This window comes from Mustelus asterias, chromosome 12 (genome assembly GCF_964213995.1).
Source record: "Mustelus asterias chromosome 12, sMusAst1.hap1.1, whole genome shotgun sequence".
Lineage (NCBI taxonomy): Eukaryota > Metazoa > Chordata > Chondrichthyes > Carcharhiniformes > Triakidae > Mustelus > Mustelus asterias.
Genome location: NC_135812.1, coordinates 6,362,192 through 6,389,228, shown reverse-complemented (window position 1 = coordinate 6,389,228; position 27,037 = coordinate 6,362,192). Strand labels below are relative to the sequence as shown.

General features: G+C 41.6%; 1 protein-coding gene across 1 annotated transcript in view; it reads left to right on the top strand.

Moving 5' to 3' along the window:
* Positions 1 to 27,037, top strand: part of LOC144501204 (ribosomal protein S6 kinase beta-1-like) — a 70,556-nt gene that overhangs the window by 3,626 nt on the left and 39,893 nt on the right. The window contains exons 2-5 of the mRNA XM_078224645.1: positions 15,125 to 15,168; positions 15,712 to 15,832; positions 22,184 to 22,252; positions 26,315 to 26,462. Coding sequence (XP_078080771.1) covers positions 15,125 to 15,168; positions 15,712 to 15,832; positions 22,184 to 22,252; positions 26,315 to 26,462 — 382 coding nt within the window. The remainder of the gene's footprint in view (positions 1 to 15,124; positions 15,169 to 15,711; positions 15,833 to 22,183; positions 22,253 to 26,314; positions 26,463 to 27,037) is intronic.

Sequence of the window (27,037 nt, the reverse complement as noted above, 5' to 3'; positions counted from 1 at the left end):
GTGAGAGTGACCCTGTTCTCAGCTCAGCGACATTATTGCAATAAATTATTTCAACTTCCATCAAATTACAGCAAAAGGGCCAGTGCAGGTTAATGGAGTTTTTTTGGCATCAAGGAAATTTATATATGGTACTCCAGATTTGGCAATTAGCTTTAAAATTGTTATTTTGTCTACTGAAGGAATTGCATCCTTCGCATGCCTCTATAACAAGTCCAGATTGCTGTCAAGAAGAAATGCATTGTGTTGCATACTTTAAACTACTTGTTGATGTCAGTGATGCTGAAGGTGACCTCTCTTCCCTACACCGGAGCAAAATCCACGAATCAAAAATGGAACATCTTATTCCTTTGTGTCATCCGTTCTCACCTAGGGAACTCTCTGTCCCAAGGCATTTCACCAGAGGTGTAATCAGATGTTAAGGCAAAGGAGGAGATTTGTTTTCATTTGTCCATTCATGGAAGAGAATGGCAAGTGCGGCATTTATTGTTTATCTCTAATTATCCTTAAGCTGCGATGAGCTGCCTTCTTGGACAGCTGCATCCTGTGTGGTACTCTATAGGAGTTCCAAGATTTTGGAACAATGATGAAGGAAGTGCAATGTATTTCCAAGTCAGGGTGGCATGGTTAGCACCTGGGAGTAATGTGTTCCTATGTACCTGCTGCCCTTGTTCTAGGCGACAAGATGTTGTAGACTTGGGAGATATTGTCAAAGCCATTTCGGCGCGATGATGTAGTACATCCCATAGTATTCTCATAGCCATGCTCTGTTGGTGGAAGAGTGCGTATCTAAAGTGGTAGATGGGAAGGATTAATCAGTAGCTTTATCAAAGAAGAGTTCCTCGGAAAACTTTTGGGTTTGGGAGGGAATTTAAGTGTGGAGCCTAGATGTGTATAGGCATGGAACAAAAGAGAAGAGGGCCATGCATAGAATGCCAGAGTAGAGGAATGGAGAATTCCGAGGAAAGGATTGTAGATTCTGTAGTGAAGAGCAAGGCCTCAACACTATTTAAATGCAAGGATGAACATTTTAAATTGGAGCTTTTGGGGACCGGGAGCTATTGTAGTCCAGCAAGGTTAAGAGTGAGTGGTACTTAGAACGATAGAATAATACAGTGCAGACGGAAGCCTTTCAACTCAATGTACCCCTGCACACTCTTTTAAAAGAGCTATTTGCACCCATACCCTTGATCTTTCCAAATTTTTGCAAGTTTATATCAAATCCCTTTTGATAGATACTATTCAATCTGCTGTCACTCAGGCAACACATTCCAGAAGAAAAATCTCATTTCCCCTCTGGTTCTTTTGTCTTGTATCGGGGTCCTCTAGTTGTCAATGCCCTGCCAGTGAAAGTATTTTCTCTTTATTTACTCAATCAAAAATCTTTTTAATAACCTGATCTTCCTTACACTAAGGAAAATAAGTTAAGCTTCTATAGTATATCCATGTAACTGAATCCCTTATCCCTGGTATCCAATTTGTAAATCTTTTCTGCACCCTGTCTGAGGATATTGGACCGTTAAAGTGTGATGCCCAGAATTGGGCACATTACTGTGACTGAGGTCTAACAATTGATGCGGTTGTATGTGAGCAGGGAGCTTTGATTGAGGAGAAGTTTGCAGAGGGTAGAGTATTGAACTCCAACTATGAAAGCATTAGAATCTGGTCACAACAGAATTAATAACAATTGGATGGAGGCAAACAATATTGGAGAGGTCAACTGATGGGACCCGCAGGGACTTTGGGTCTTGATGTTTAATTGGAGGAAATTGCGGCTTATGCAAGCCTTGATATTGGACAAGCAGACAACAGTGCTTTAGAAAGGTGGTGGAGAAGTAAAGCTAGGTGTTGTTGATGTACCTGTGAAAGCTGAACACCTGCCTACAGACATTGTGTCCAAGGGGACAAGTCTGTAGATCAGTATAGCAGGGGACAAATTGTTGGGTGGGGGGGGTCTCTGTAGGTAACAGTTTGGGGTTGGGAAAGGAAGAGATTGCTGGAGATGTTCTGGTTTCAATTGGATAAGTAAAAATGGAGCAAAGCAAAGGCAGCTCTTTGAACTAGATAATGGAGGAGAGATCTGGGAGGAAGTTTATTGTACGTTCCTAATTTTCCTTGAATTGAGTCTCTTTCCAGGCCATTTCAAAGGGCATTTTTAAAAGAATTCATCACATTGCTGTGATGCTAGAGTTCATGTAGGCCAGACCAGGTAAGGATGGCAGATTTCCTTCCTTAAAGGACACTGGTGAAGCAGATGGGTTTTCACGGTCACCATTATATTGAATTGAAATTTCACCATTTGCTATGGTGAATATGAACCTGGGTCCCCAGAGCATGACTCTGGGTTTTTGAATTACTAGTCCAGTGGCAGTGTCACTGTGCCACCACCTCCCCATAGTTTGTTCAGAGCAGTTTGGTGATGGAATGCATTCGAATCTCTGGTACGATGTGGTAGTGCTTGGAAGTGATTCACACCTGTGATCCTTCACAGAATAAGTTAACTGGTCAGAATTGTGATGATGTGGCAAAACACAAGAGAAACGCATGAAAATTATCCTGAGATTCATGAGAATGGTCCCAATGATGAGGAACCTCAGTTATGAAGATGAAATGGAGAAGTTAGGACTGTTTTCTCTTGGAGAAAAAAGGGCTGAGGGGAGATCTGATGGGGGTATTCAAAATCATGAAGGGCTTGGACAAGTATAATTGGGGAAAAACTGTTCCCACTTGTGAAAGGATCGAGAACAAGGCTTTAAGGTGATTAGGGTCTGAAATGCTCCGCCTGAAGTGTTGGATGCTACTTCAAAGTATTCAAAAGGGAATTAGATAGTTATTTGAAAAGGAAGAATATACAGGGTTACGAGGAAAAGATGGTCGATTCGCACTGTGTGAATTTCTCAGTCGGAGAGCCAGTGTAGACACCAGAGATCAAATGGCATCCTCCTGCACTGCAACAATTCTGTGGGACATTTGTTAATGCAAGTGGCTGTTCCGATTATAGGTAATGTTGGGTATAGGACTCTTGTTTGCTTCCTTTGTTGGTACATTCCATAGGAAGCTGCCTGAAAATTATTTTTTTCTTGCAGAGGAGTTATACTACAAGCTAAATCAGGTACATTTATATCAAACTATTGAGCCACATCTACTTTTAGACTGCCTGCGCACACTTTATTGGATGGTTTTCTTTAAGTGTTAGAAAAATACTGATGTGCAAGATCATAGTACATGGTGACTTTGCATTATAAACGGCTTGTTAGCAAAATTCAGTCTGCTGCAAAGCACAGTAAATTGCTTTCAATTGTTTAGGCGTGCAGAATCTCATCTTCAAAATGGCGGGGAAGAAAACTGCTAAAAGTGTAGCCTCTCAATGACTATAGTCAGTAGGAAATACTGATTTGGGATTTAGATACTGCATTGTACAGTGGGTTAGATAAGTGTTTGAAGTTTTGAAATGATTTGTGGCTAACTCTTGCGCATTGATGTGTTGGATAATTTCTTAGTGCTTTTATGAGGGAGATGTATAGATGCTGGAGAGTATTATCTCTTGCCAGGACATTCTCGTCAAATACTTGGCAGGATGCTTTATCAAGCAAGCCTTCTATTGAAACTGTTTTCAGTAAGTGTCTTGTGTTACATCTACCTCTCAGTGGCAACCTGGACAATTAGAAATTTAAAAAATAGAAAATACTGGAAATACTTGGGTTTGGTTGCATCTATGGTGAGAGAAAGTTAATCTTTTGGGCCTCTTGACGGATGCTGCCAGACCTGTTGAGCATTTCCAATGTATTCTATTTTTATTTCAGATTTCCAGATGTCGTATTTTGCTCTTGGGCAATTAGAATGTGATTATAGTTTAGGTTCAACAAGTATGTCCTTTAATGGATCTTAACCCAAACTGCCTACCTTATTACTGCACCTCTGTCACTTCTCTCTCAAAAAGCATTAATTGCCAGGTCATGCCTCACTAACCTGGTGGAGTTCACGAGGGGTCATAGGTTCAAGGTGAAGGGGAGGAGGTTTAACACAGATATCAGAAGGACATATTTACACAGAGGGTGATGGGGGCCTGGAATGTGCTGCCAGGCAAGGTGGTGGAGGCGGACACACTGGGAACGTTTAAGACTTATCTAGATAGCCATATGAACGGAGTGGTAATGGAGGGATACAAAAGAATGGTCTAGTTTGGACCAGGGAGCGGCACGGGCTTGGAGGGCCGAAGGGCCTGTTCCTGTGCTGTATTGTTCTTGTTCTTAAGCCCATCAATATTGTCCACATGTCTGGACTTCCCTTATGCAAGTTAGAACTTTGCAAAACATTGAAGTGAATACTGCACCACATCTGAAACCAGGAAAATGAAGGCTGGAGGAAAGAGCTGAAGTGAGTCACCCAAGGAAGTCTTGAGTTTTGAATATAAATAAAGATTGTGATAAACCATGGAATATGATACTTTGTGCATATTGTCAACTTCAGTGTTCAAAACAAAAGACTGCTTCCCTATTTATCATAAATGAACTGCAAAATTGTAGAGAGGTGAATGATCTTTGGAATGGTTCAGGTGTCAAATGTGATTAACTCCACCGTCTCCCATCTCTAGGCAGCATCCAATATAAACAAAAGCATAGCTCACCCAATGTGTGGTTAATTTTCCCTGAACTGTTGAAGTTATTTGTGAGATAAATTGTTCTTACCCCAAAGATGCTACACATCATTGGACATAGTTTGCAGCCTATATATAAAGGCCATGATGCAAGAAGCAAAATTATTGTGATTTTGTTTAAACCTGTTGTATAAACCTCTTTAGCATTCAAAGTATGGGGAATGTTGCATTATGCATCCTTTCATTAAATGCTTAATGCTGGGTGGCACAGACCTGGGTTTGATTCCAGGCTTAGGTCACTGTCTGTGCGGAGTCTGCATGTTCTTCCCGTGTCTGCGTGGGTTTCCTCCGGGTGCTCTGGTTTCTTCCCACAGACCCAAACGTGTGCTGGTTAAGTCCATTGGCCACACTAAATTCTCCCTCAGTGTACCCTAACAGGCGCTGGAGAGTGGCGACTAGGGGATTTTCACAATAGCTTCATTGCATTGTTAATGTAAACCTACTTGAGACATTAATAAATAAGCTTAATTAACGTAGGTTAACTGTGAAAATATTGAATCAGTGACTTAAAGTGTTACCCCTTGTAGTTTCTAATAATTGTGGTAATGCTGATGTTTTTCACGTCAAGTATTTGTAGTCAGTTTTCTCGTCCCTCCTTTGCCAGAGTTATTGGAACTGTACCCAAACAGGGATTAATTGGTGCCATTTGCCTTTTGGTACCTCCTTAATAGAAATACATTTGTGACCTTGGTAGTATTCATAAAATATTCAAATTCTGGGACACAATTGTCAAGCTCTGCCTCTTAACATGGAGTTACCACTGTTGATTTATTTTTTCCTGCCTGGGGATGTCAAGGCCAATTGTAGCCTTTGAACTGCAAATCTCAATGCAACTTTTTCCTCCTTTTAACAAGGATCATGAGACCATTTGTAACACTCAGACAGTCATCTTTGCTGAGAATGGCTTGGGACTAAACCTGTAACCCTATTTTCATTTTGATTTGATTTATTATTGTCACGTGTATAAGTATACAGTGACAGTCAGAGCAGAAATGACAAATTTTCTTAGCCTTTTGAGAAAGTAAAAGCATGGTGGGCTTTCTTAACTATAGCGTTGGCTTGGAAGGACCAGGACAGGTTGTTAGTGATCTGGACGCCTAGAAACTTGAAGCCTTCGACCATTTCCATCTCATCCCTGTTGATGTAGATGGGCATGTTCTCCATGACATTTCCTGAAGTCGTTGACTATCTCCTTCATTTTGTTGACATTGAGGGAGAGATTATTGTCATCGCACCAGTTCACCAGATTCTCTATCTCTTTCCTGTACTCCGTCTCGTCATTGCTTGTCTTCGTATGGTTCAACCATTTGCTGAATGGTATGTGTGTGGGGATGGGGTGTGTGGTGGCATGCATCAGTACGTTTTGTATAGTTATCCTTCCCATCACAAGGTGCTAATTATTATTGGAAAATCATTTTCACTGGTGCTCGCACCTCACCTCCCAAGTGGCAATTCATCACATGAGCTTAGAGATTAAATGTTGATGGCATTACGAGTCCAAAGATGTGCAGGTTAGGTTGATTGGCCATGGTAAAATTGCCCCATAGTGTCCTGAGATGCGTAGGTTAGAGGGATTAGCGCATAAATATGTAGAGATAAGGGGGTAGGGCCTGGGTGGGATTGTGGTCGGTGCAGACTTGATGGGCCAAATGGCCTCTTTCTGCACTGTAGGGATTCTATGAAATGAAATTCCAATTTTATCATCACCTAAGCCAATCTATGTATTTTTCTGATGCGGTATTTTTATGATGACTTACCAAGAGTACCAGGCCAATGATAGCCCTCCAATTGCAGTACTGGGTCAATTCAACGGCGTGTATTTTTGTAGTTCTCCTCTTGCATGGAAAGATGTTGTAAAACTGTTTGTATGATGTTAGGAAACAAATGTGACACATCAGGGAGGTTTGAAAATGTATGGGAGGGAAAGGGACCCATGAGCTTGGTTGAAGGAAAAAGTTCTTAATGGGGCTTTTGAGACTTAAGGTGGTGGGGGGAGGAAATTTGGGGATGGAAATTCAAAAAGATTGAAGGAACAGCTACCAATGATGGAGTAGAGAGATCAGGTGATGAAAAGTAAAAGAATTACCGGAGGAGCAGAGGAAAATTGCAGTGACGTGTTGCTTGGAAAGATTGAAAAAGTAAGCAACTCGGCTCAAGGTCGATTATTACTGCAGAAGTGCTTGGACCTAACCTGAGGTGGTAGCCAGGGAAGTTGAAGTTGAGGCTAGAGCGGATGCAGGAGTATGATTCTGATTTGCCTCCATTAAGTTGGAGGGAAAAATGTCAGGAAGAAGGACACGGTCATAAGCTTGTAGTAAAGGGTTAGACTAGAGTTGGGTGAGTGTTGGATTTCCTTGAGAATCAGTGCATAGGTTGAGAAATTGTGATATTAACCAAAACCTTTTTAAAGCACGTTTATTCACTAAGAGAAAAGGGAAGGTGAAGGGAAGGCCAAAAATATGCAGGTTAGGTGGATTGGCTGTGCTAAATTGCCACTTAGTGTCCAAAGATATAGGTTAGATGGATTAACCATGGTAAACCTGTGGGGTTACAGACGTGGGATGGGGGAGAGGGCCTGGGCCAGAAACTCGGTCAGCGTCAGTGCAGACTCAATGGGCCAAATGGTTTCCTTCTGCACTGTAGGGATTCCATGATTCTATTCTATGAAGTGAAAGTTAGACATGGTAGCAACATTAAAGTAGCTGTCACATTGTAGCTAAGGGTATGTTTATTTTTGATTACTTTAATCAAATAAATTTAACATTGTTGTAAGAACAAAGGAACTTGTTTTTATTACTTTGATCTTGTTAGATTGCTAATATAGAAGGAGGTTGGAAACTTGGGACAAAGTCCCTGACCTGCCTAAATACTGTTTTAAATTGTAAAGGATTATTGTTAGTTTCTTAGTACAGGTTGACATTTGTGCAGCAAAGTTATAGACTCCTACAGAGCCTTAAGCTGTGTGCTCTGGTGATCTATCAGGAAGAATTTACCTCCGTGTGAGCATGGGGTAGACACTGAAAATTACTGCAGTCTGAGCTGGTTTTGGCTCACGCTCAATGTCTTTATTTTCAGAGTAAGAGACAGGATTTAGGATTGCAATTCTGAAAACATTGGTAAAATTCCTAGAATCACATGTAATAATGGAATATAAGTTGCTCAATCATTGTTTAATCAGTGACCCTTGTCATTGAGTTTCCTAGTTGCAAATATGAGATAAGCTTAAAGCTGAAAGCATGTTAAATTTATATTTAGAAAGAAACTATATATTCCTTAAAACCAGCATTGGTGTATGTCACTTCTTCATTCTGTTAATACTCTGTCAGATCTTTGTTTGGGCATTTTGACCTATTAAGCCTCTTTTTATAGTTATCAAACTGAAACTTGGGCAGTTAGCCTGGTTGCGGTTGTGTAGCTCCTTTAATGAAGACAAATTTCCTTCTATATTATTTTACAAGTGGGTGTCACAAGTAAGGATTTGGGGGTATTTGAATGTGGTCAGAGATTAAAATGGAAGAGTTTAGGGAGAGAATTCCTGTATGGAGGAACAAGATAGCTGAAAACTCTGCCACAGATGGTAGAGTAGAAGGAAAGTGAATTAGTGGATCAGAATTATAAGGGGCCAATGCGGACCAGTAAGAATATGGTTGATAAATGAGTGAGATTAATGTAAGATGAAAGGTAAGTAAGTGGAGTTCTGGATGAGGGAGTTTCTCTAAGGTGGAGCTTGGAAATAGTAAAGTTGGCTTGAGGTGATGGATGTTTTGTTACAGTAAGGGCCGGTTGGCATTGAGTACTTGGTGGAAGTGGGTGTAGAGAGTTATGACGGACCAGTTGGAAGATTGAAGTTCAGTTAGGTTTAAATGGGACACTGAAGTTGTTAAATCTGAGCAAGTGGTCAAAAAAGATTACAGAATAGGAGGTAGAAGCTACAGAGCGGAAATTCTAGCCGTGCTGTACCTGTTCTGGGACATCAAACCTACCAACATTGAACTGCAAGAAGTCCTGACTCAGCATGACATTGACAGATGTACAGCACAACGCCAGTTGCAGAATCATAGTTGATAGTGTATTAAAGGTAAATATTAACACGTATATTGAAGATACTGAGCAGCAACATAAAGGTGAAGAAAAGAAGAGAATGGAACATTGTGACTAACTGTCAAGAAGCTGTTGCGTGCTGCAGCAGATAGGAATTGAATCAGGTGAGACCTGTATCACTGAAAAGGGGCTGTGAAGTAGTCAGAATTGTAGAGCTGTACACCACAAAAGGCCCATCGAGTCTGCATTGACAATAGCTACCACTAAAGTTACACTAGCCCCATTTTCCTGCACTTCTACATCCTTGTATGTTATGATGTTTCAAGTGCTCATCCAAATACTTTTTGAAGGTTGTAACATTTCCAGCTTCTCAGGCAGTGCACTCCAGATTCCCACCCCCTCTGAATGCAAAATGTTTTTCACGAATCTCCTCCCCTTACTCTAAAACTATGCCTCCTCGTGATTGATCCTTCAACCAAGGGGAACAGCTGCTTCCTATTCACCCTGTCCATACCCCTCCTAATCCTATACATCTCAATCATGTTCTCCCTCAACCTTCTCTTTAAAGAAAACAATCCAAGCCTATCCAGTCCCTCCTTATAGCTCAAATGCTCCATCCCAGGCAACATCATGGTGAATCTCTTCTGTACCCCCTCAAGTGCAATCACATCCTTCCTATAGTGAGATGACCAGAGCTGCACACGGTATTTCAACTGTGGCCTAACCAACGTTATGTACAGCTCCAACATTATCTCCTTGCTCTTGTACTCTATGCCACGACTGATAAAAGCAAGTGTCGTGTATGCCTTCTTTACTAACCTATTCGCCTGCTCTGCAGCCTTCAGGGATCTGTGAATAAGTACCCCATGAGCCATCTGTTCCTCTGAGCTTCCTAGTGTCCTGTCATTCATTAAATATTATTTTGTCTTGTTACTTCCAAAGTGCATCATCTCTCACTTATCAGGGTTAAATATCATTTGCCACTGCTCTGCCCATCTGACCAATCCATCCAAATCTTCCTGTAACCTACAACCTTCACTATTAACCACCCTACAAATCTTGGTGTCATCTACAAACTTGCTGCTTTTTCCCCTCACATTATCATCTGTATAATTTGAGTAAAAGAAAACAAAAACAATAAACCTTGTGGTTATGCCACAAGTGGTGTGGTTGAGTGCATTGAACACTGAAGAGGGACAAAGTGCTTTGCGCCTCAAGGTGATGTGCAAAGGCAGTGAGTCTTAACAAAAGAAAGTCAGACATGCTTACGTTTTATTTATATATTGATTTGATTTATTGTCACATGTACCAGGTAGGATACAGCAAAGTATTGTTTCTTGCGCGCTATGCAGGCAGGCAAAACATACCATTCATGAAGTACATAGGGGAAATGGAAAAGGATAGGGTGCAGAATATCGTATTGCTGTTACAGGTAGGTTGAAGGGAAGGATCTGCTTAATATATGATAAGACCATTCAAAAGTCTGATGACAGCAAGGAAGAAGCTATTCTTGAGTCTGTCAGTATGCGTTTTCAGACTTTTGTATCTTTTTCCTGACGGAAGAAGGTGGAAGAAAGCATATCCGGGTTGAGTGGAGTCCTTGATTATGCTTTCCCGAGGCAGTGGAAAGTGTGGATGGAGTCAGTGGATGAGAGGCTGGTTTGCGTGATGGACTGGGCTACATTCACAACCCTTTGTAGTTTCTTATGGTCTTGGTCAGAGTAGGAGCCATACCAAGGTGTGATACAACTGGAGCGAATGTTTTCTATGGTGCATCTATGAAAATTGGTGAGAGTCGTAGTGGACTTTCTGTATTGACTTTCACAAACACGGTGTATTTATGCTGAAGCGCACTTGGCGTGTAGTCACTATTCTAACATAGGAATTGGGACGACTAATTAGCTCCAGATTATCCTTTTGGAGATGTTGATTAACTGATAAGGTTGCTTATGTTCATCTAAGAGGGCAGAGAAGGCTTTGGTATGGTGACTCATTGGACTGTAATGGAGTGTCAACCTGGATTTTTGTGCTAAAGTCCTAGAGTGTCTTGAACGTGCAACATTCTGAATCCGGAGCGAGTGTTCTACCAACTGAGCCACAACTGACACTTGACAACCCATCTGTAATTATCTGCCATTCATTCAGGGGTCAATGGACAAAGCAAGGGTTCTGGCTGATGTTTAACTATCTGTTTAGATTCACACACAAAATGGTGTCCAATTATGAAGTCACAGAGGGCACCTTCAAGGAATGGCATTAGAGAGGGAGAACTTTAAATGCCTGCTCTGTTTGTTCTACCTTTAGGTGGCACTCGGGAAGAAAAACTCTTTGCCACTCAGTTGTGTCATTTCCTGTGACAGGCCACAGACTTTTGGAAAATCTTAAAAGGGTGTGTGCAATCCATATAACAATGGCAAAAGTCCCAGAAATCCATGCAAAGTGGAATTTAAATTAATCAGCTATCATAAATCTTGTGACCTGAGAGCGATAACAGTGCAAACAAGCACCGTCAACTAATCTTGGAGCTAGACTCAACAGTGAGATGCCAGAAAAATCCTGGCAGTATCATCATGCAGTTGACATCCATAGGTAACATCAGCAAATCCTATCTTGTACATGTATGTTTATATATTTGACTAACATATTATTGAAATAATTTTTTCCCGTACTGTTTGCTGCTTGTGTTTTTTTAAACAAGACAGCAATACACAAAGATTTTTTTTAAAAATCATTCATGGAATGAAGGTGTTGCTGGCCAGGCCAGCATTTATTGCCTGTCCCTAATTGCCCTTGAGAAGGTGGTGATGGGCTGCTTTCTTGAACCGCTGCAGTCCATGTGGTGTATGTGCACCTATGGTGCTGTTAGGGAGGGAGTTGCAGGATTTTGGCCCAGCGACAGTGAAGGGATGGTGATTTATTTCCCAGTCAGGATGGTGTGTGGCTTGGAGAGGGGCTTGTAGGTGGGGCTTGGAGGTGGTGTTCCCATCCACCTGCTGCTCTTCTAGATGGTAGTGGTTGTGGGTTTGGAAGGTGCTGTCCGAGGAGTCTAGGTACACACTGTTGTTACTGTGCGTCAATGGTAGAGGAAGTGAATGTTTGTGGATGGGATATCAAGCAAGTGAGCTCTTTTGTCTTGGATGATCTTGAGCTTCTTGAGTGTTATTGGAGACTAGGGGAGAGTATTCCATCGCACTCCTGACTTGTGATTTGTAGATAGTGAACAGGATTTGGGTAGTCTGGAGGTGAGTTACTTGTCACAGGATTCCTCGCCTCTAACCTGCTCTTGTAGCCACAGTATTTATATGGCTAGTCCAGTTCAGTTTCTGGTCAATGGCAACACTCTTCTCCCCCCCCCCCCCCCCCCCCCCCGCCGGCGCGCACGCGGGAGATTCAGCAATGCTAATACCATTGATGTAAGGAAGATGGTTGGATCTAGGACACTAGCCTGAGGAACTCCTGCAGTGATGTGCTGGAAGCAAGATGATTGACCTCCAGCAGAGCCACAAAACAGGACTACTTGCATGCCAAACAGCATAAGGTTCCTGAGGCAGCACCTTCCAAACCCACGACCACTACCATCTAGAAGGACAAGAGCAGCAGATACCTGGGAACATCAGCACCTGGAAGTTCCCCTCCAAGTCACTCAACCATCCAGACTTGGAAATATATCGCCATTCCTTCATTGTCGCTGGGTCAAAATCCTGGAACTCCCTCCCTAGTAGCACTGCTGGTGTACCTATGCAGTGGTTCAAAAAGGCAGCTCACCACCATCTTCTCAAGAGCAACTAGGGATGGGCAATAAATGATGGTCTAGCCGGCGATGCGTGCATCCCATAAATGAATTAAAACAAACAATCACACCATCTTCCTTTGTGCTAGGTATGATTCCAATCAGCAGAGGGGTTCCCACCCTGATTCCCATTGACTCCAGGTTTACTGGGGCTTGATACCAGGCTTGGCCAAATCCTGGCTTGATGTCAAAAATAGTCCCTCTGACCTTGTCTCTGGAGTTCAGCTGTTTTGTCTGTGTTTGAACCAAGGTGTAATGGGGTCAGGAGCTGAGTGGCCCTGGTGAAACCTAAACTCAGTGTCAGTGAGCAGGTTATTGTTAAGCAGGTGTTGCTTGACAGCCCAGTTGATGAGTTCTTCCATCACTTTACAGAGGATTGAGAGGAGTTGGGATAGTAATTGGCCAGGTTGGATTTGTCCTGTTTATTTGAGTACAGAATATGCTTGGGTGATTTTTCACATTGCCGGGATAGATGCCAGTGTTGTAGCTGTACTGGAACAGCTTGGCTAGGGTTGCAGCAAGATTTGGAGCACAAATCTTCGGAAGTATTGCCAGAATATTGTGAGGGGCCCATTTTAGACAAATCATGGAGAATAGTGCATGGAGGTGGCAATAAAAATTATAAATATCCTGATACATCAACTTGGATGAAAAGGTTCCACCTTTTGGTGGAAGGTAACTGGAGGTAAGGCCTCAATTGGAAAATCTCCTACACAACCAGCTGGACTGAGCCAAAAATGAATGGGTAGAAAAATCTTAACTTCTACAGGGCTGTTAGTGAACCAAAAGCAGTTTAAGTATCCTCCTCAAACTAAGAATGGTCCCAATTAATACTTTGTGGGAAGGAATAATCCTGTGATGAGGAAAAATGGCAGTTATCGGAAGAGCAAAATAGTGCTCCAGCTTTTTACATAGTTTTTGGGTGATGTCTCTTGTCTCTATCTGTTTGAATTTGTGTATTTCTAGGTAGTCATGTAGATTTAGCTTGTTCGATATTGTAAATTATTGTTCATAAAATCAGAAATTTATGGGCTGTGGGATGATTGAAAATCAGTTAGCTGCAAAATAATTAATAGGCTTGTTACTTCGTAATTAATGGCACAAAGAGGAAAGAATTCTTATGAGACCCTGATTTAGTGCTCTCGCTGTTAAAACATTTGCCGCTATTGCTGCAGAACTGTATATGGTTGGGGCTGTAACTAAGGCACTAATCATTTCCATGAATGTACATAACTGTTCAATACACAGTGTGAATTTTTTATTATAGCAATAACTGCTTAGCTATACATAATGCGTGTCTCAACTATATGAAAACCAGATTTTGAGGTATTAGACTTGGATATGGAATAGGCTACCCTGTACTCACTAAACTGGTGCAGGAAGAATAGTCACTTCATTGAAGTACAGGAACATTGATTGTCTCTTGAGTTGCATCCCAGCATGAACAAATACCAGAAGAGGATGAGAGAATGTTTAGGGGAATTCTAGTGAAGCATTGTGATCAGCTGCACCCTCTAAATATCAGTTCATCCAAACTTCTACAGCTTATACATGATCCGGTACCAAGTTGTTTGTCTACATCACTGCTGTCCTTGCTGCCCTGCATTGCTTCCCATTCCCCTGACACTCTTGTCTTTAAATATCTCCATGACGTTGCCTGTATCCACCTCAAATTGTAAAGATACTTATCCCAAATTCCAGCTCTACCCAAACTCTTCTCTGATGCACCTTGCTCATCAGCCCCCACTCTATCATTGTTGGCTGTGTGCTTGCAGTTACCTAGGCAGCACATTCTGCTTAAATTCCCATCACCTCTTCCTCCTTTATTAACCTCTTTGGAATAACCACTTGACCAAGCCTATGTCTTCCTTTGGTTATTTCCTCACCTGCAGGTGATGTTTTTTCTATGTTAAAGTTGTTTGCTTTTGACATGGCAAAGGGTTGTGCCTAGTAGGAACAATATGTGGAATTTGTTCATATACGCATTTGGCCATCAGCTTTTATTTGAATTTAATTGAGTTGTTTGATTCCCCTCAGCCTTTGGCCTTTCTTTGAAGATATTTTATATTGAACGCATAAATCCATAGCCTTTCAAAAGGATTGGGTGGTTTTCTTCACTAAGTAGATATAAGATCATTACTTGTAATTTATTGTAACAGTTGTTTACTATTTCTTACATAAGATATTAGCTAAGTTTAACTTATTGTAGTTGCTTGGCAGTTAAATTCTAGTATAACACGATTCTGCCTTCTGAAGGGCAAAGCATATTGAATTAAAACTAGCATATAAATTGTACTGAGTTCAATCATTTCCTGGGTTTGTTGAGAATTAACTTAGATACAGTTAACCTATAAGAATAATCTGAACCTTTTGGAAATCACAGAATGGGAGGGAAAGTGTTCCTCGTCACTGTTAGTGCATTTGCTGCTGCCCTTGCATGAATGTTCTCTAGTTCAAATGGTTTCTCCTTGTGTGTCCTGAACAGACACCTCATTTTGAATACCTGTATAATATCTCCTCTTGACTATCTCATTAAGGAGGTCAGTGAAAGGGTCCAAGCTCAGGATTTGGGAGGGGAATGCAATAGCCATGTTGTACTACTGTATTAATTATACTAATGAATCAATATTGTTTTCCAGGTACAATACAGTGACTGCATGGAGCATGGCGTTCCCTTTGAACTGTAAGCTTTTTATTTTTAAAATATTTTATAAAATGGGGTGCATAGAAAATGGGCAGTGTAATTTATTAGGCAATGCAGCTTTGTGCACTAATCTCCCCAATGGATAGTAAACCTAATGTGTGGCAACAGTTGGCCTCAGGACCAGGGAATGGGGGAGCAACAAGAATTCTTACTACTTGTTTTGTTGGCTCCTGATAAAAATCGCATTATGTTGACATTGTATACCGGCAGGTTGGGCTCAGCTGGATTAAACTGCCAACATTCACAAAGCTCACATAAGAATTTGCTTGAGGTACCAAGGAGCTGATGACCCCAGAGAAATTGTACAGCAATAATTAACTGAAAGAGAGGGGAAATTGAAAAGGATGGTCAAATTCAAGGGAAATTAAATTTAAAATTACTTTTACGTTGGAAGTACTCTTTTTTTTTCTCCTATTTATTTGCCTCCTCTTGCAAGATCGTAAAGCTGCTTTACTTCTGAGTTATTCTTTATTAGGAACATTGCCATTTTAGTTACAAAGGATATTTTCTCCTGGTTTGCAGGGATATGGAGCACTGTGAAAAATTTGAAATCTCTGAAAATAATGTGAATCGAGGTCCAGAAAAGATCCGGCCGGAATGCTTTGAGCTCCTTCGTGTATTGGGAAAAGGTGGTTATGGGAAGGTAAGTGTTGCATCAATTTTTTCAAAAAGTTTAAACTCAATTTTGTGCCTTGCTGATTGAACTAAGCTGGTATTTCTCCCTGTTACTGATGCTGGACAGTATTCCCTGATCCTTACTGTCTTGCAGTTTAATCCATCATCTTTCCTCTATTTAGCTTTGAACTCATTTGTCCTTTTTCTCTCGTTCTCTTCCTCTCCCTTGCCACATTTTAGATTAAAGAACTATCATGGTCACAGCATCTGAAGTTTGTTTTGCTCTAGAAAGTGATATGGAAGATTAAATCAGAGTTGTCATATATTTAGATTCAGAGCTAGGAGTATTATTTCCAGTGATCACGTGAATTCTGCATAATCGGAGGCTAAAAGAATTCCTTCATCCATGAACCATATATGTATAGAAAGCATATTGGTTCTTTTGATCTATTAATTTTATTCCCACCCGGCAGATCAGATTCAACAAGTCTGTGGTTTGGTTTTCTAGAGGTGAGTGGTTTTCATTCGTCATGCTCCCTTGTTTATCTATGGTTTTACCCTGAGAGCAGGGGAGAGGGTTGTCATTGGGGTAGTAAGTAATTGGATCCATGATACATGCCTACAGTTTTGTTGTGCAGTTGTGTTTCACAGTTGAATTTCCATGGACCCATCAAAACTGGAAAATATGTTCTTCAGAGCCCTTTACTCGGAGTGTCTCAGTTTGTGTCACAAGTGATTTCTCTGCTGCAGACTTGCGTACAACCTGAGCTTGACTAATTTTGTCCAATATCAAACAGAGAGGAGTCTTTTCTTTTGTAACAATCTGGGCTGGATTTGAGTTCCCACTGCAGAGAAGAAAGGACGATGTGGCAACTGCAAATGCCCTTTCTTCATCCTTTTAAATTTGCCAGGTGAATTTCTAATGCTGCAGACTGAGATATAATTAGCTAGGACTCCAAAATTCTGATACTGTAGATTTCAGTGGAAGCTGTAGAAAGCTCAAAATGCAGAGTTTCCACTGACCTTGATTATTAGTCTTGAATCATTACATGGTGTCGCAGTGTTGGCTAAAATACAAAGTCGAATTGTGAACTCCAGCATGGTTTTATTTTAATTGGAAGAGCTTAGAAAAACAGTTTTTTAAAGTAACATTTTTGTGATAATGATTGTACTGTATTTTGGTGAAGGAAAAAGCATTGAGAGCTTCCTTAGTGGCTTATTGAACAAATGTGCAGTGCGGCACTGAGCCTTGTAAGAGGGAGGCCCCCAGTTTTGAACGGTGGGGGAGGGGGTGCAGTTTTGAACAAGGGATTTGGAGGGGGAGGTTGCGTGTGTGGTGACTATAGTTGATAGTTTCTGATCTGATGCTGGAAAGGGGCATGGGTGAAATCAGCAGGGTGCCTCCTCCTAATCACTGATGTATATTTTGCATGGCAGCATGGTGGTTAGCACTGCTGCCTCACAGCGCCAGGGACCCGGGTTCAATTCCGGTCTTGAGTGACTGTGTGGAATTTGCACGTCCTCCTCCCACACTGCAAAGATGTGCAGGTTAGGTTGATTGGCTATACTGAATTATTCCTTATTGTCAGGGGGACTACCAAGATAAATCCATAGGGTTACGGGGATAGGGTCTGTGTGGGATTATTGTTGGTGCAGACTTGATGGGCCAAATGGTCACTTCCTGCACTGTAGGAATTCTATGAAATACAGAGATGGTGGATGAGGGTGTGCTTTTGAGTTGAACGGCTTGCAAGCTCTCATCTAAGCTTGCACATGAGGGATGTCTAGTCAATTTAGACAGCCAGGCATGTTTGAGGATGGGAAGTGCACCATCTAAACTAATAAATGGTTTGGATTTTCATTTTGGTGTTTTATTGCTGCTGGACGCATTCTGAACAAATGCAATATATGGACCCTGTTGTCAGAAAAGTAAATGCACCTCTGTTCTTTGTGCTGCAAAGATTAAAGCCTAGATTTAATTTCAGGTATGAAATATTAACATTTTGTGAATTAATTACTCTTTGAAATAGTCAAACATAAAACTTATCTACAGAGATTTATATTTGAAGTCTTCATTTTTAATGAGGTTAGACAAATTGTGTACCTATTAACCTATGTCTGAACAATTGGGGAAACAGTGGATTATACTTTGAGGAAGTGGGTGTATCATTGAGTGTATTGAACTTTTATCTCTTTGAGGAACATTGTAGCTGAATTCATTCCCCTCTTCACTTGCTGTGAATTCATATGTTTCCCAGCAAGTTGCGGATAGTGATCAGGATCCAGAGCACTGGCTATTTTCCCTCCATTCCCCCAGCCTAGGGCCACTGTAACCATTCCAGCAGCCCAGCTGAAACGGATTTATTCAAGACTAACCAGGAATCAGGAACATATATTCTGCATGGAGCCATTATTGTGTTCAAACTTGTTAAGAGCTGTGTTACCCTTGCATCAGTTGCAGATCTGGTCAGAGAGGACCTTGGGGCCAAGCACAGATAATTTTGCGGTGCCAGTTGATAAGCAGGAAACATCTGAGCATGCAACTTCAGCACCAGGTGAGTGTGCAAAACCACTTTGCCAGGGCAGAGGTTTTCAGGCTTGATAGCCTGTCATCAGTCTGCTGTCAATCATCAACAAAGTGATGGGAGGTGTCATCGGCAGTGCTATCAAGTGGCACTTAACCTGCTCGCCGATGTTCATTTTGTTTTCTGCCTGGACCACATGGCTCCTGGTCTCATTAAAACTTTGATCTAAACAGAGGAGTTAAACTCGAGATATGGGGAGAGTGTCATCAACCAACCTTTGACTGAGTGACACTAAGAAGCCCTAGTAAAATTAAGTCAATAGGAATTGAGAGGAAAACTTTCCACTGACTGGAATCATACTTGCATAAAGTGAAAATGTCCCACCATGACATCTGGTGCAATTCAAATCCAGTTTAAGAACAATACAGCACAGGAACAGGCCCTTCGGCCCTCCAAGCCCGCTCCGCTCCCTGGTCCAAACTAGACCATTCTTTTGTATCCCTCCATTCCCACTCCGTTCATGTGGCTATCTAGATAAGTCTTAAATGTTCCCAGTCTGTCCGCCTCCACCACCTTGCCCGGCAGCGCATTCCAGGCCCCCACCACCCTCTGCGTAAAATACGTCCTTCTGATATCCGTGTTAAAAACCTTCTCTCTCTCTCTTCCCCCTCTCTCTCTCTCTCTCTCTTGCTCCCCCCCCTCTCTCTTGCTCCCCCCCCTCTCTCTTGCTCCCCTCCTCCCCTTTGAACCTATGACCCCTCGTGAACGTCACCACCGACCTGGGAAAAAGCTTCCCACCGTTCACCCTATCTATGCCTTTCATAATTTTATACACCTCTATTAAGTCTCCCCTCATCCTCCGTCTTTCCAGTGAGAACAACCCCAGTTTACCCAATCTCTCCTCATAACTAAGCCCTTCCATACCAGGCATCCTGGTAAACCTCCTCTGTACTCTCTCTAAAGCCTCCACGTCCTTCTGGTAGTGTGGTGACCAGAACTGGGCGCAGTATTCCAAATGTGGCCGAACCAACGTTCTATACAACTGCAACATCAGACCCCAACTTTTATACTCTATGCCCCGTCCTATAAAGGCAAGCATGCCATATGCCTTATTCACTACCTTCTCCACCTGTGACGTCACCTTCAAGAATCTGGACTTGCACACCCAGGTCCCTCTGCGTATCTACACCCTTTATGGTTCTGCCATTTATCGTATAGCTCCCCCGTACGTTAGTTCTACCAAAATGCATCACTTCGCATTTATCTGGATTGAACTCCATCTGCCATTTCTTTGCCCAAATTTCCAGCCTATCTATATCCTTCTGTAGCCTCTGACAATGTTCCTCACTATCTGCAAGTCCAGCCATTTTCGTGTCGTCCGCGAACTTACTGATCGTGGTTACACCTTCCAGATCGTTTATATAAATCACAAACAGCAGAGGTCCCAATACAGAGCCCTGCGGAACACCACGAGTCACAGGCATTCAGCCGGAAAAAGACCCTTCCACTACCACCCTCTGTCTTCTATGACCAAGCCAGTTCTCCAACCATCTAACCACCTCCCCCTTTATCCCATGAGATCCAACCTTTTGCACCAAGCTACCATGAGGGACTTTATCAAACGCCTTACTAAAGTCCATATAGACGACATCCATGGCCCTTCCCTCGTCAACCATTCTAGTCACTTCTTCAAAAAACTCCACCAGGTTAGTGAGGCGTGACCGCCCTCTCTCAAAACCATGCTGACTATCGTTAATGAGTTTATTCCTTTCTAAATGCGCATACATCCTATCTCTAAGAATCCTCTCCAACAACTTCCCTACCACGGACGTCAAGTTCACCGGCCTATAATTTCCCGGGTTATCCTTCCTACCCTTCTTAAATAACGGGACCACATTAGCTATCCTCCAATCCTCTGGGACCTCACCTGTGTCCAGTGACGAGACAAAGATTTGCGTCAGAGGCCCAGCAATTTCATCTCTTGTCTCCCTGAGCAGCCTTGGATAGTTTAATAAAACAATCCAGAATTGAAAGCTCAACTCAGTAATATTAGTAATTAAATTATCATCGATTGTTTACACATACGTGCAGTGCAGAAGACCATTTGGCCCATCAGTTTTGCACCGACTCTCCGACAGAGCATCTTACCCAGACCCTATCCCCGTAATTGCATTTATTTACTCTGCTAATTCCTGTAACATACATCTTGGGATACTAAGGGGCAATTTAGCATGGCCAATCAACTTAACCTGCACATCTCTGGAATGCTCTTAAAAACCCATCTGGTTCACTAATGTCCTTCAGAGAAGGAAATCTGCTGTCCTTGGTCTAGCCTACATGTGACTCCAGACCCGCAAAAATATGGTTGACTCCTAACTGCCCTCTGAAATGGCCAAGCATGACATTCAGTTCAATGACAAATAGGGGTGGTGGGCATCAAACGTTGTCCTTGCCAATGGTGCCCACAACCCATGAAAGAATTTAAAAAGGTTTGTGGCACCCAAGTATCAGGCCATAACCATCTGCAGCAGGCGAGAGTCTAACCACATCCACTTTACATCCAATAGTATTACAGTTATTGGAACACACACCATCAGTGCAGAATCATAGAATGATAACCAGTACAGAGGAAGTCATTTTCCCTGTCATGTCTATGCCAGCTGTAAGAGCTATTCAATAGATCCCACTCGTCGTCCTCTTCCCTGTAGCCCTACAGTTTATTCCTGTTCAGATAATTATCAAATTCCTTTTTGAAAGTCACAATTGAATATGCGTTCATCACACACTGTTAGCCATTCCAGGTCCTCACCACTTGCTGCATAACAAAGTTTTGCTCTCTGGTTCTTTTGCAGTCACCTTAAATTGGTGTCTTCTGGTTCTTAACCCTTCTGCCACTGAGCAGTTCATCCCTATCCTGTGGGTTACGATTCACCAGAAACTTAACCAGATCAACCACATAAATACTGTGGCTGTAAGAGCTGTTCGGAGGTTGGGCACTCTGCAGTGACTGACTCTTCCCAAACACCATCTACATTTCAGGGGTGTGACAGAATACTCTGCATTTGCCTGGCTTAGTGCAGCTCAAACAACCATCAGGATCAACACCACCCAAGATAAATGAACCCACTTAATCAGTGCCCCATCCATCACCTTAAACGTGCATTCCCTCCACCACTAACAGCATGGCTGCATTGTGTATTATCTACAAGATTCACTGCAGCAACTGACAAAATTTCTCGGACATCATCTTCCAAACCTGTGAACTTTACCACCTGGAAAGACAAGGACCGCAGGCACAAGGGAACATCACTACCTCCCAGTTCACTTCCAAGTCATACCACATCTTGGCTTGGGCGTATATCACTGTTCCTTCATCATCATTGGGTCAAAATCTTGGAATTCTTTACTAATAGCGCTGTGTGAATGTCTTCACCACATGAGGCTGCATTGATTCAAACAGGCTCTAATACTTGGAAAGTTAGGGATGGACCGTAAATGCTGGCCTTGCCCGTGACACCCACATCTCATGAATGAACGAATAAAGTAAATCAAAAAATATCTGGGTCGCCTAGAGCTGTGCACCAACATCAGTTGGGCTGCATTCTGGTGAGTTTGGAGATCTGAAGTAATTTCAGCTCAAATGTTTCCAGCTAGATTTTTTTTAAAATACTTCATTGAGATAAAAGTACTTGAAAATAAGAAGTAGCCCTTTTCTCTCCCACATACTTGCTGTCTCTCATGTCTGCTGAAATGAGGAGTCTACATAATGGGAATTGATTTGATACTTTGGCATTTTGTTCTGGATTAGATGTGCTTTTCAAAAGTAAAGTATGAAACATTTTTCTCGTTTGCAGGTTTTCCAAGTAAGAAAAGTATCAGGAGCGTATACCGGAAAGATCTTTGCCATGAAAGTGCTAAAGAAGGTAGTGTGTACAATCTTCAAACTGTATCCAGCTCTCGTACCCTAAACCTAGAATCATTGCGATTTTACTTCCTTCCCAGATATCGATTTATTTTCACAATTTCTTTGGCCAATCCAAACTTATCTCCTTTTAAAAGGGATATTTAAAATTTTAATTTTAAAAATGTCAGTTATTAAATTAAATCTGCACTGTACCTCCCACCTTGAATGTCAGTACTGTCATGCACTAATCTGTTATAAAGGTTAGCTAAAAATAAAGTTTCCACAAATAGCCACAGTGGCTTCCTACAACATGATGTCAAAAATGTGCAGGAAGCACTCTTGAGTGCTTGTTGATGCATGTTGATGTTACTTGTAACTAATACTGAAAGAGGAGCATCTGCAGCACTAGCTGCTCCTGTTTTTTGGGTGCTCGTGGCTTTTTGATCCCAACGTTAAAATCAGCCAGTTTAAATAGCTCTATTGATAGGCGCAGGCTGGGAGCAGGAAGTTCTAAAATGGTATAGGCAGACTAGGGTGACTGACTCAGTCCTTGGCAGATGATTTTCAATCTGGGGAAGTGAAAGATTTTCTTATTTGGCTTCCTTGGATCCAAATGGTGAAAGACTGGGAGCTTTGGAGGAGCAGAGAACTTTGGGGTCAAGGTATACACATCACTAAAAGCTAGTGTTCAGGTATAAAAATAATCAAAAAGGCTAATGGAATATTTTCCTTTTTCTCAAAAGGATTCAGATATTTTGGAATCAGGCTATATTTAGTTTTGGGCATCGTATCTTAGGGATGATATGTTGGCCTTGGAAGGGGAATAGTGGAGATGTACACCAGAATGATACCAAGGCTTAAAGTTATGAGGACAGGTTGCATAAACTTGGTTTGTATTCTTGTGAGTTTAGAAGCTGAAAGTGTGATCTGCCTGTCAAGTTTAAAACTTTATGATGGATTTGATATAGAAATTATTTTCTCTGGTGTGGCAATACAGAATAATAATATTAAGCTAGACTATTCAAGAATGAAATCAAGAAGCACTTTCTTGCACTGAAATGTGATTGACTAAATTTTGACTAAACACCCAACCAAAAAAGCTGAGTGTATTTGCATTTTCCAAGACTGAAATTATCAAATTATTGGTAAGATTATCCAAAAACATGGAGCAATGGTAACTAAATTTTAAAAAGGGCTGCAGGGAAAAGCCTGGGAACTACAGGTTCACATCTGTGGTGGGTAAATTGTTGGAAGGTATTTTGAGAGACAGGATCTACAGGCATTTAGAGATGCAAGGACTGATTAGGGACAGTCAGCATGGCTTTGTGAGTGGAAAATCATGTCTCTCAAATTTGATTCAGTTTTTTGAAGTGGTAACCAAGAAGGTAGATGAGGGCAGTGCAGTTGATGTTGTCTACATGGGCTTTAGTAAGGCCTTTGACAAGGTACCGCAAGGTAGGTTGTTGCATAAGGTTAAATCTCACGGGATCCAGGGTGAGGTATCTAAATGGATACAAAATTGGCTTCTTGACAGAAGTCAGAGGGTGGTTGTAGAAAGTTGTTTTTCAGACTGGAGGCCTGTGACCAGCAGTGTGCCTCATGGATCAGTGCTGGGTCCACTGTTATTTGTCATTTATATTAATGATTTGGATGAGAATATAGGAGGCATGGTTAGTAAGTTTGCAGATGACACTAAGATTGGTGGCATAGTGGACAGTGAAGAAAGTTATCTCCAATTGCAATCGGATCTTGATCAATTGGGCCAGTGGGCTGATGAATGGCAGATGGAGTTTAATATAGACAAATGCCAGGTGATGCATTTTGGTAGATTGAACCAGGGCAGGACTTACTCATTTAATGGTAGGGCATTGGGGACAGTTACAGAACAAAGAAATCTAGGGGTACATGTTCATAGCTCCTTGAAAGTGGAGTCACAGGTGGGCAGAGTGGTGAAGAAGGTATTTGGCATGCTTGGTTTCATCGGTCAGAACATTGAATACAGGAGTTGGAATGTCTTGTTGAAGTTGTACAAGTCATTGGTAAGGCCACACTTGGAATACTGTGTGCAATTCTGGTTATCCTATTGTAGAAAGGATATTATTAAACTAGAAAGAATGCAGAAAAATTTACTAGGATGCTACCGGGACTTGATGGATTGAGTTATAAGGAGAGGCTGGATAGACTGGGACTTTTGTCTCTGGAGCGTAGAAGGCTGATGGGGTGATCTTATAGAGGTCTATAAAATAATGAGGGGCATAGATCAGCTAGATAGTCAATATCTTTTCCCAAAGGTAGGGGAGTCTAAAACTAGAGGGCATAGGTTTAAGGTGAGAGGGAAGAGATACAAAAGTGTTCAGAGAGGCAGTTTTTTCACGGAGGGTGGTGAGTGTCTGGAACAAGCTGCCAGAGGTAGCAGTAGAAGCGGGTACAATTTTGTCTTTTAAAAAGCATTTAGATAGTTACATAGGTACGATGGGTATAGAGGGATATGGGCCAAATGCGGGCAATTGGGATTAGCTTAGGGGTTTTAAAAAAAAAGGGCGGCATGCACAAGTTGGGCCGAATGGTCTGTTTCCATGCTGTAAACCTCTGACTCTAAATGGAGCTGAGGTATGCATCAGGCATGGTGGAATTGGCTATTGTTCCTATCAAAGCAACTAGAGTTTAAAACATGGTGTGGGAAGAAAAGTAGTCCTTTTTGTAAATGAAGCAAAAATAAAATCTGTTAAACTTCTGCATTTTCTCCCCTTCCATCTTAAAGTTGCTGACAAGCTGAATTGATGTTCCACAGTTGCTGATTGTATTTCAATGCCTCATCTAAATAATTGTTCATTATTTGTGAGCTTTGACAGAAAGCTTTAGACTGGGGTCAATCACTCCTAAGCCTGATCCTGTCCTTGCCATGGTCCAAGCCCATACACTTTTCAACAGCAGACAAGAGCACAAACCCTGGTCAGTTTGTTAGTCCCTTTTGTATTCCAGAGGTTTTGTACATCATCTGGCTGTGATTGGTTAATTTAATACAGTGATCAAATGTTGTATTTTTACTGATCCGTTTGGTTCAGCCAACTGAATGGTACACTTAACCACTGTTGTTAAGGCTGCCAGAGCATTCTCCCTTGCAAGAGGAAACGCTGTTATATTGCCTTTCTTTAAACCCAATGCTGTTGCCTGTCAATTATGGTGCACATTGGTGACATTTATGGAAAGTGCTGGAATTGACTAGTCATGTTGAGAAGAATGGATTCCACACTCATTGCAGCATTGAACCTGATATCATTCATTTGTTTTTATGTCCTTTCTCTTGGTTTACACTGAACACTAATCTTTGTGGCAGATGCTCTGGGGTGACTTACCCTGTGATGTTATTTCAGCCCCCCCACTCATTGGGATTTTCATTTTTTTATATTGGATTGATGTGACATGAATATTCTGTTTGTCAATTATAGCTTCATTTCCCAGCATTGGAATCTATTTTTCCACTTTCTGTACCGACTGTCAACGGCACATTCCTTCACTGGAACTCCCTTCTTGACTCTGTGGGTTGTACCTACATCATGTGTACTTGCAACAGTTGAAGAAGTAGCTCATCACCTCAGGGAAATTAGAGGTGGACAATAAATGCTGGCCTTGCGAATTATACTCACATTCCATATATACATAATAAAACGCTAGCAACAAGGGCAGGCTGTGTGGAACATACCTGTGGTATTCTGAAATGTTGTTGACTAATCCCAACCTCAAAAATGTGTCCCTTTTCTAGTGACTTGTTGCCACTTGCCCTGATAGTTACATTATGACCCCCCTGATTGGCAGTGCAATTTGTAGACCGCTTTCTGCTGTCAGCTTACTAGCAACTGAATTGAGAACTGTTAACACTTGTTTAATTTAAAACTTTACAGTTGACAGAGGGGAAGACTTTAATCTTGTCAGATATGTCTGGATTTAAACCCTAATCTGATGCTGCTGTGTTCTAATCATATACGCATCCAGTCCCATTTCTAGTGCAATGATTTGAATTGGGCAGTCTTAAATAGTCATACAAACTGTTGCAGCAATAATTTTTATTTTGCTTTGGCAGGCAATGATTGTTCGAAATGCAAAGGACACTGCACATACTAAAGCAGAGCGCAGTATCTTGGAGGACGTGAAGCATCCGTTCATCGTGGACTTGATGTATGCTTTCCAGACTGGAGGCAAACTCTACCTCATCCTGGAGTATCTCAGTGGTCAGTCCCATTAAAGTTTTTTGTGTGTAAATCTCTGTCTTGTCCTATCACGCCTGGAGACAGATGGATGGCTTGCTCCCAAAACAGTACAAATGTGCAAGCTCAAAGCAAATACTGGCAAAAGCCCCCCTTGAGGCTTTTCTCCTAGTGAGAAATTAGCAAGCTTTTAGCTTGATGGATCGCACCTGCAACCTTTCCTTCACTGCAGCACTGTATTGGTGAATCCGATGTATGGACTGCTGTTTGCATTCGGAAAAATAGATAGATATGGTATTTTAAATTTAGGCTGCTTTCAGTGGCCACCTCTTTGAATGAGGTTATAAAATAAATCAATTAGAATATACCTATAGTATATTCAAGAAGGATAGAAAAAAAGAGAAAGGAGGCATTCAGTTGTAATATTATTAAGAAAGGCTACATGATGTCCAGAGTGTTGAGGTAGATGAGAAAGGGGATAATGAATATGATTGGGACTGCAGGAGGGAAAAGGCTTTCCTACATTTGTATGGATGTATTATAGACCTCAAATTGTGGGAACGATATGGAAGAGAAAATCTGCATTTGCATAAGGGCGC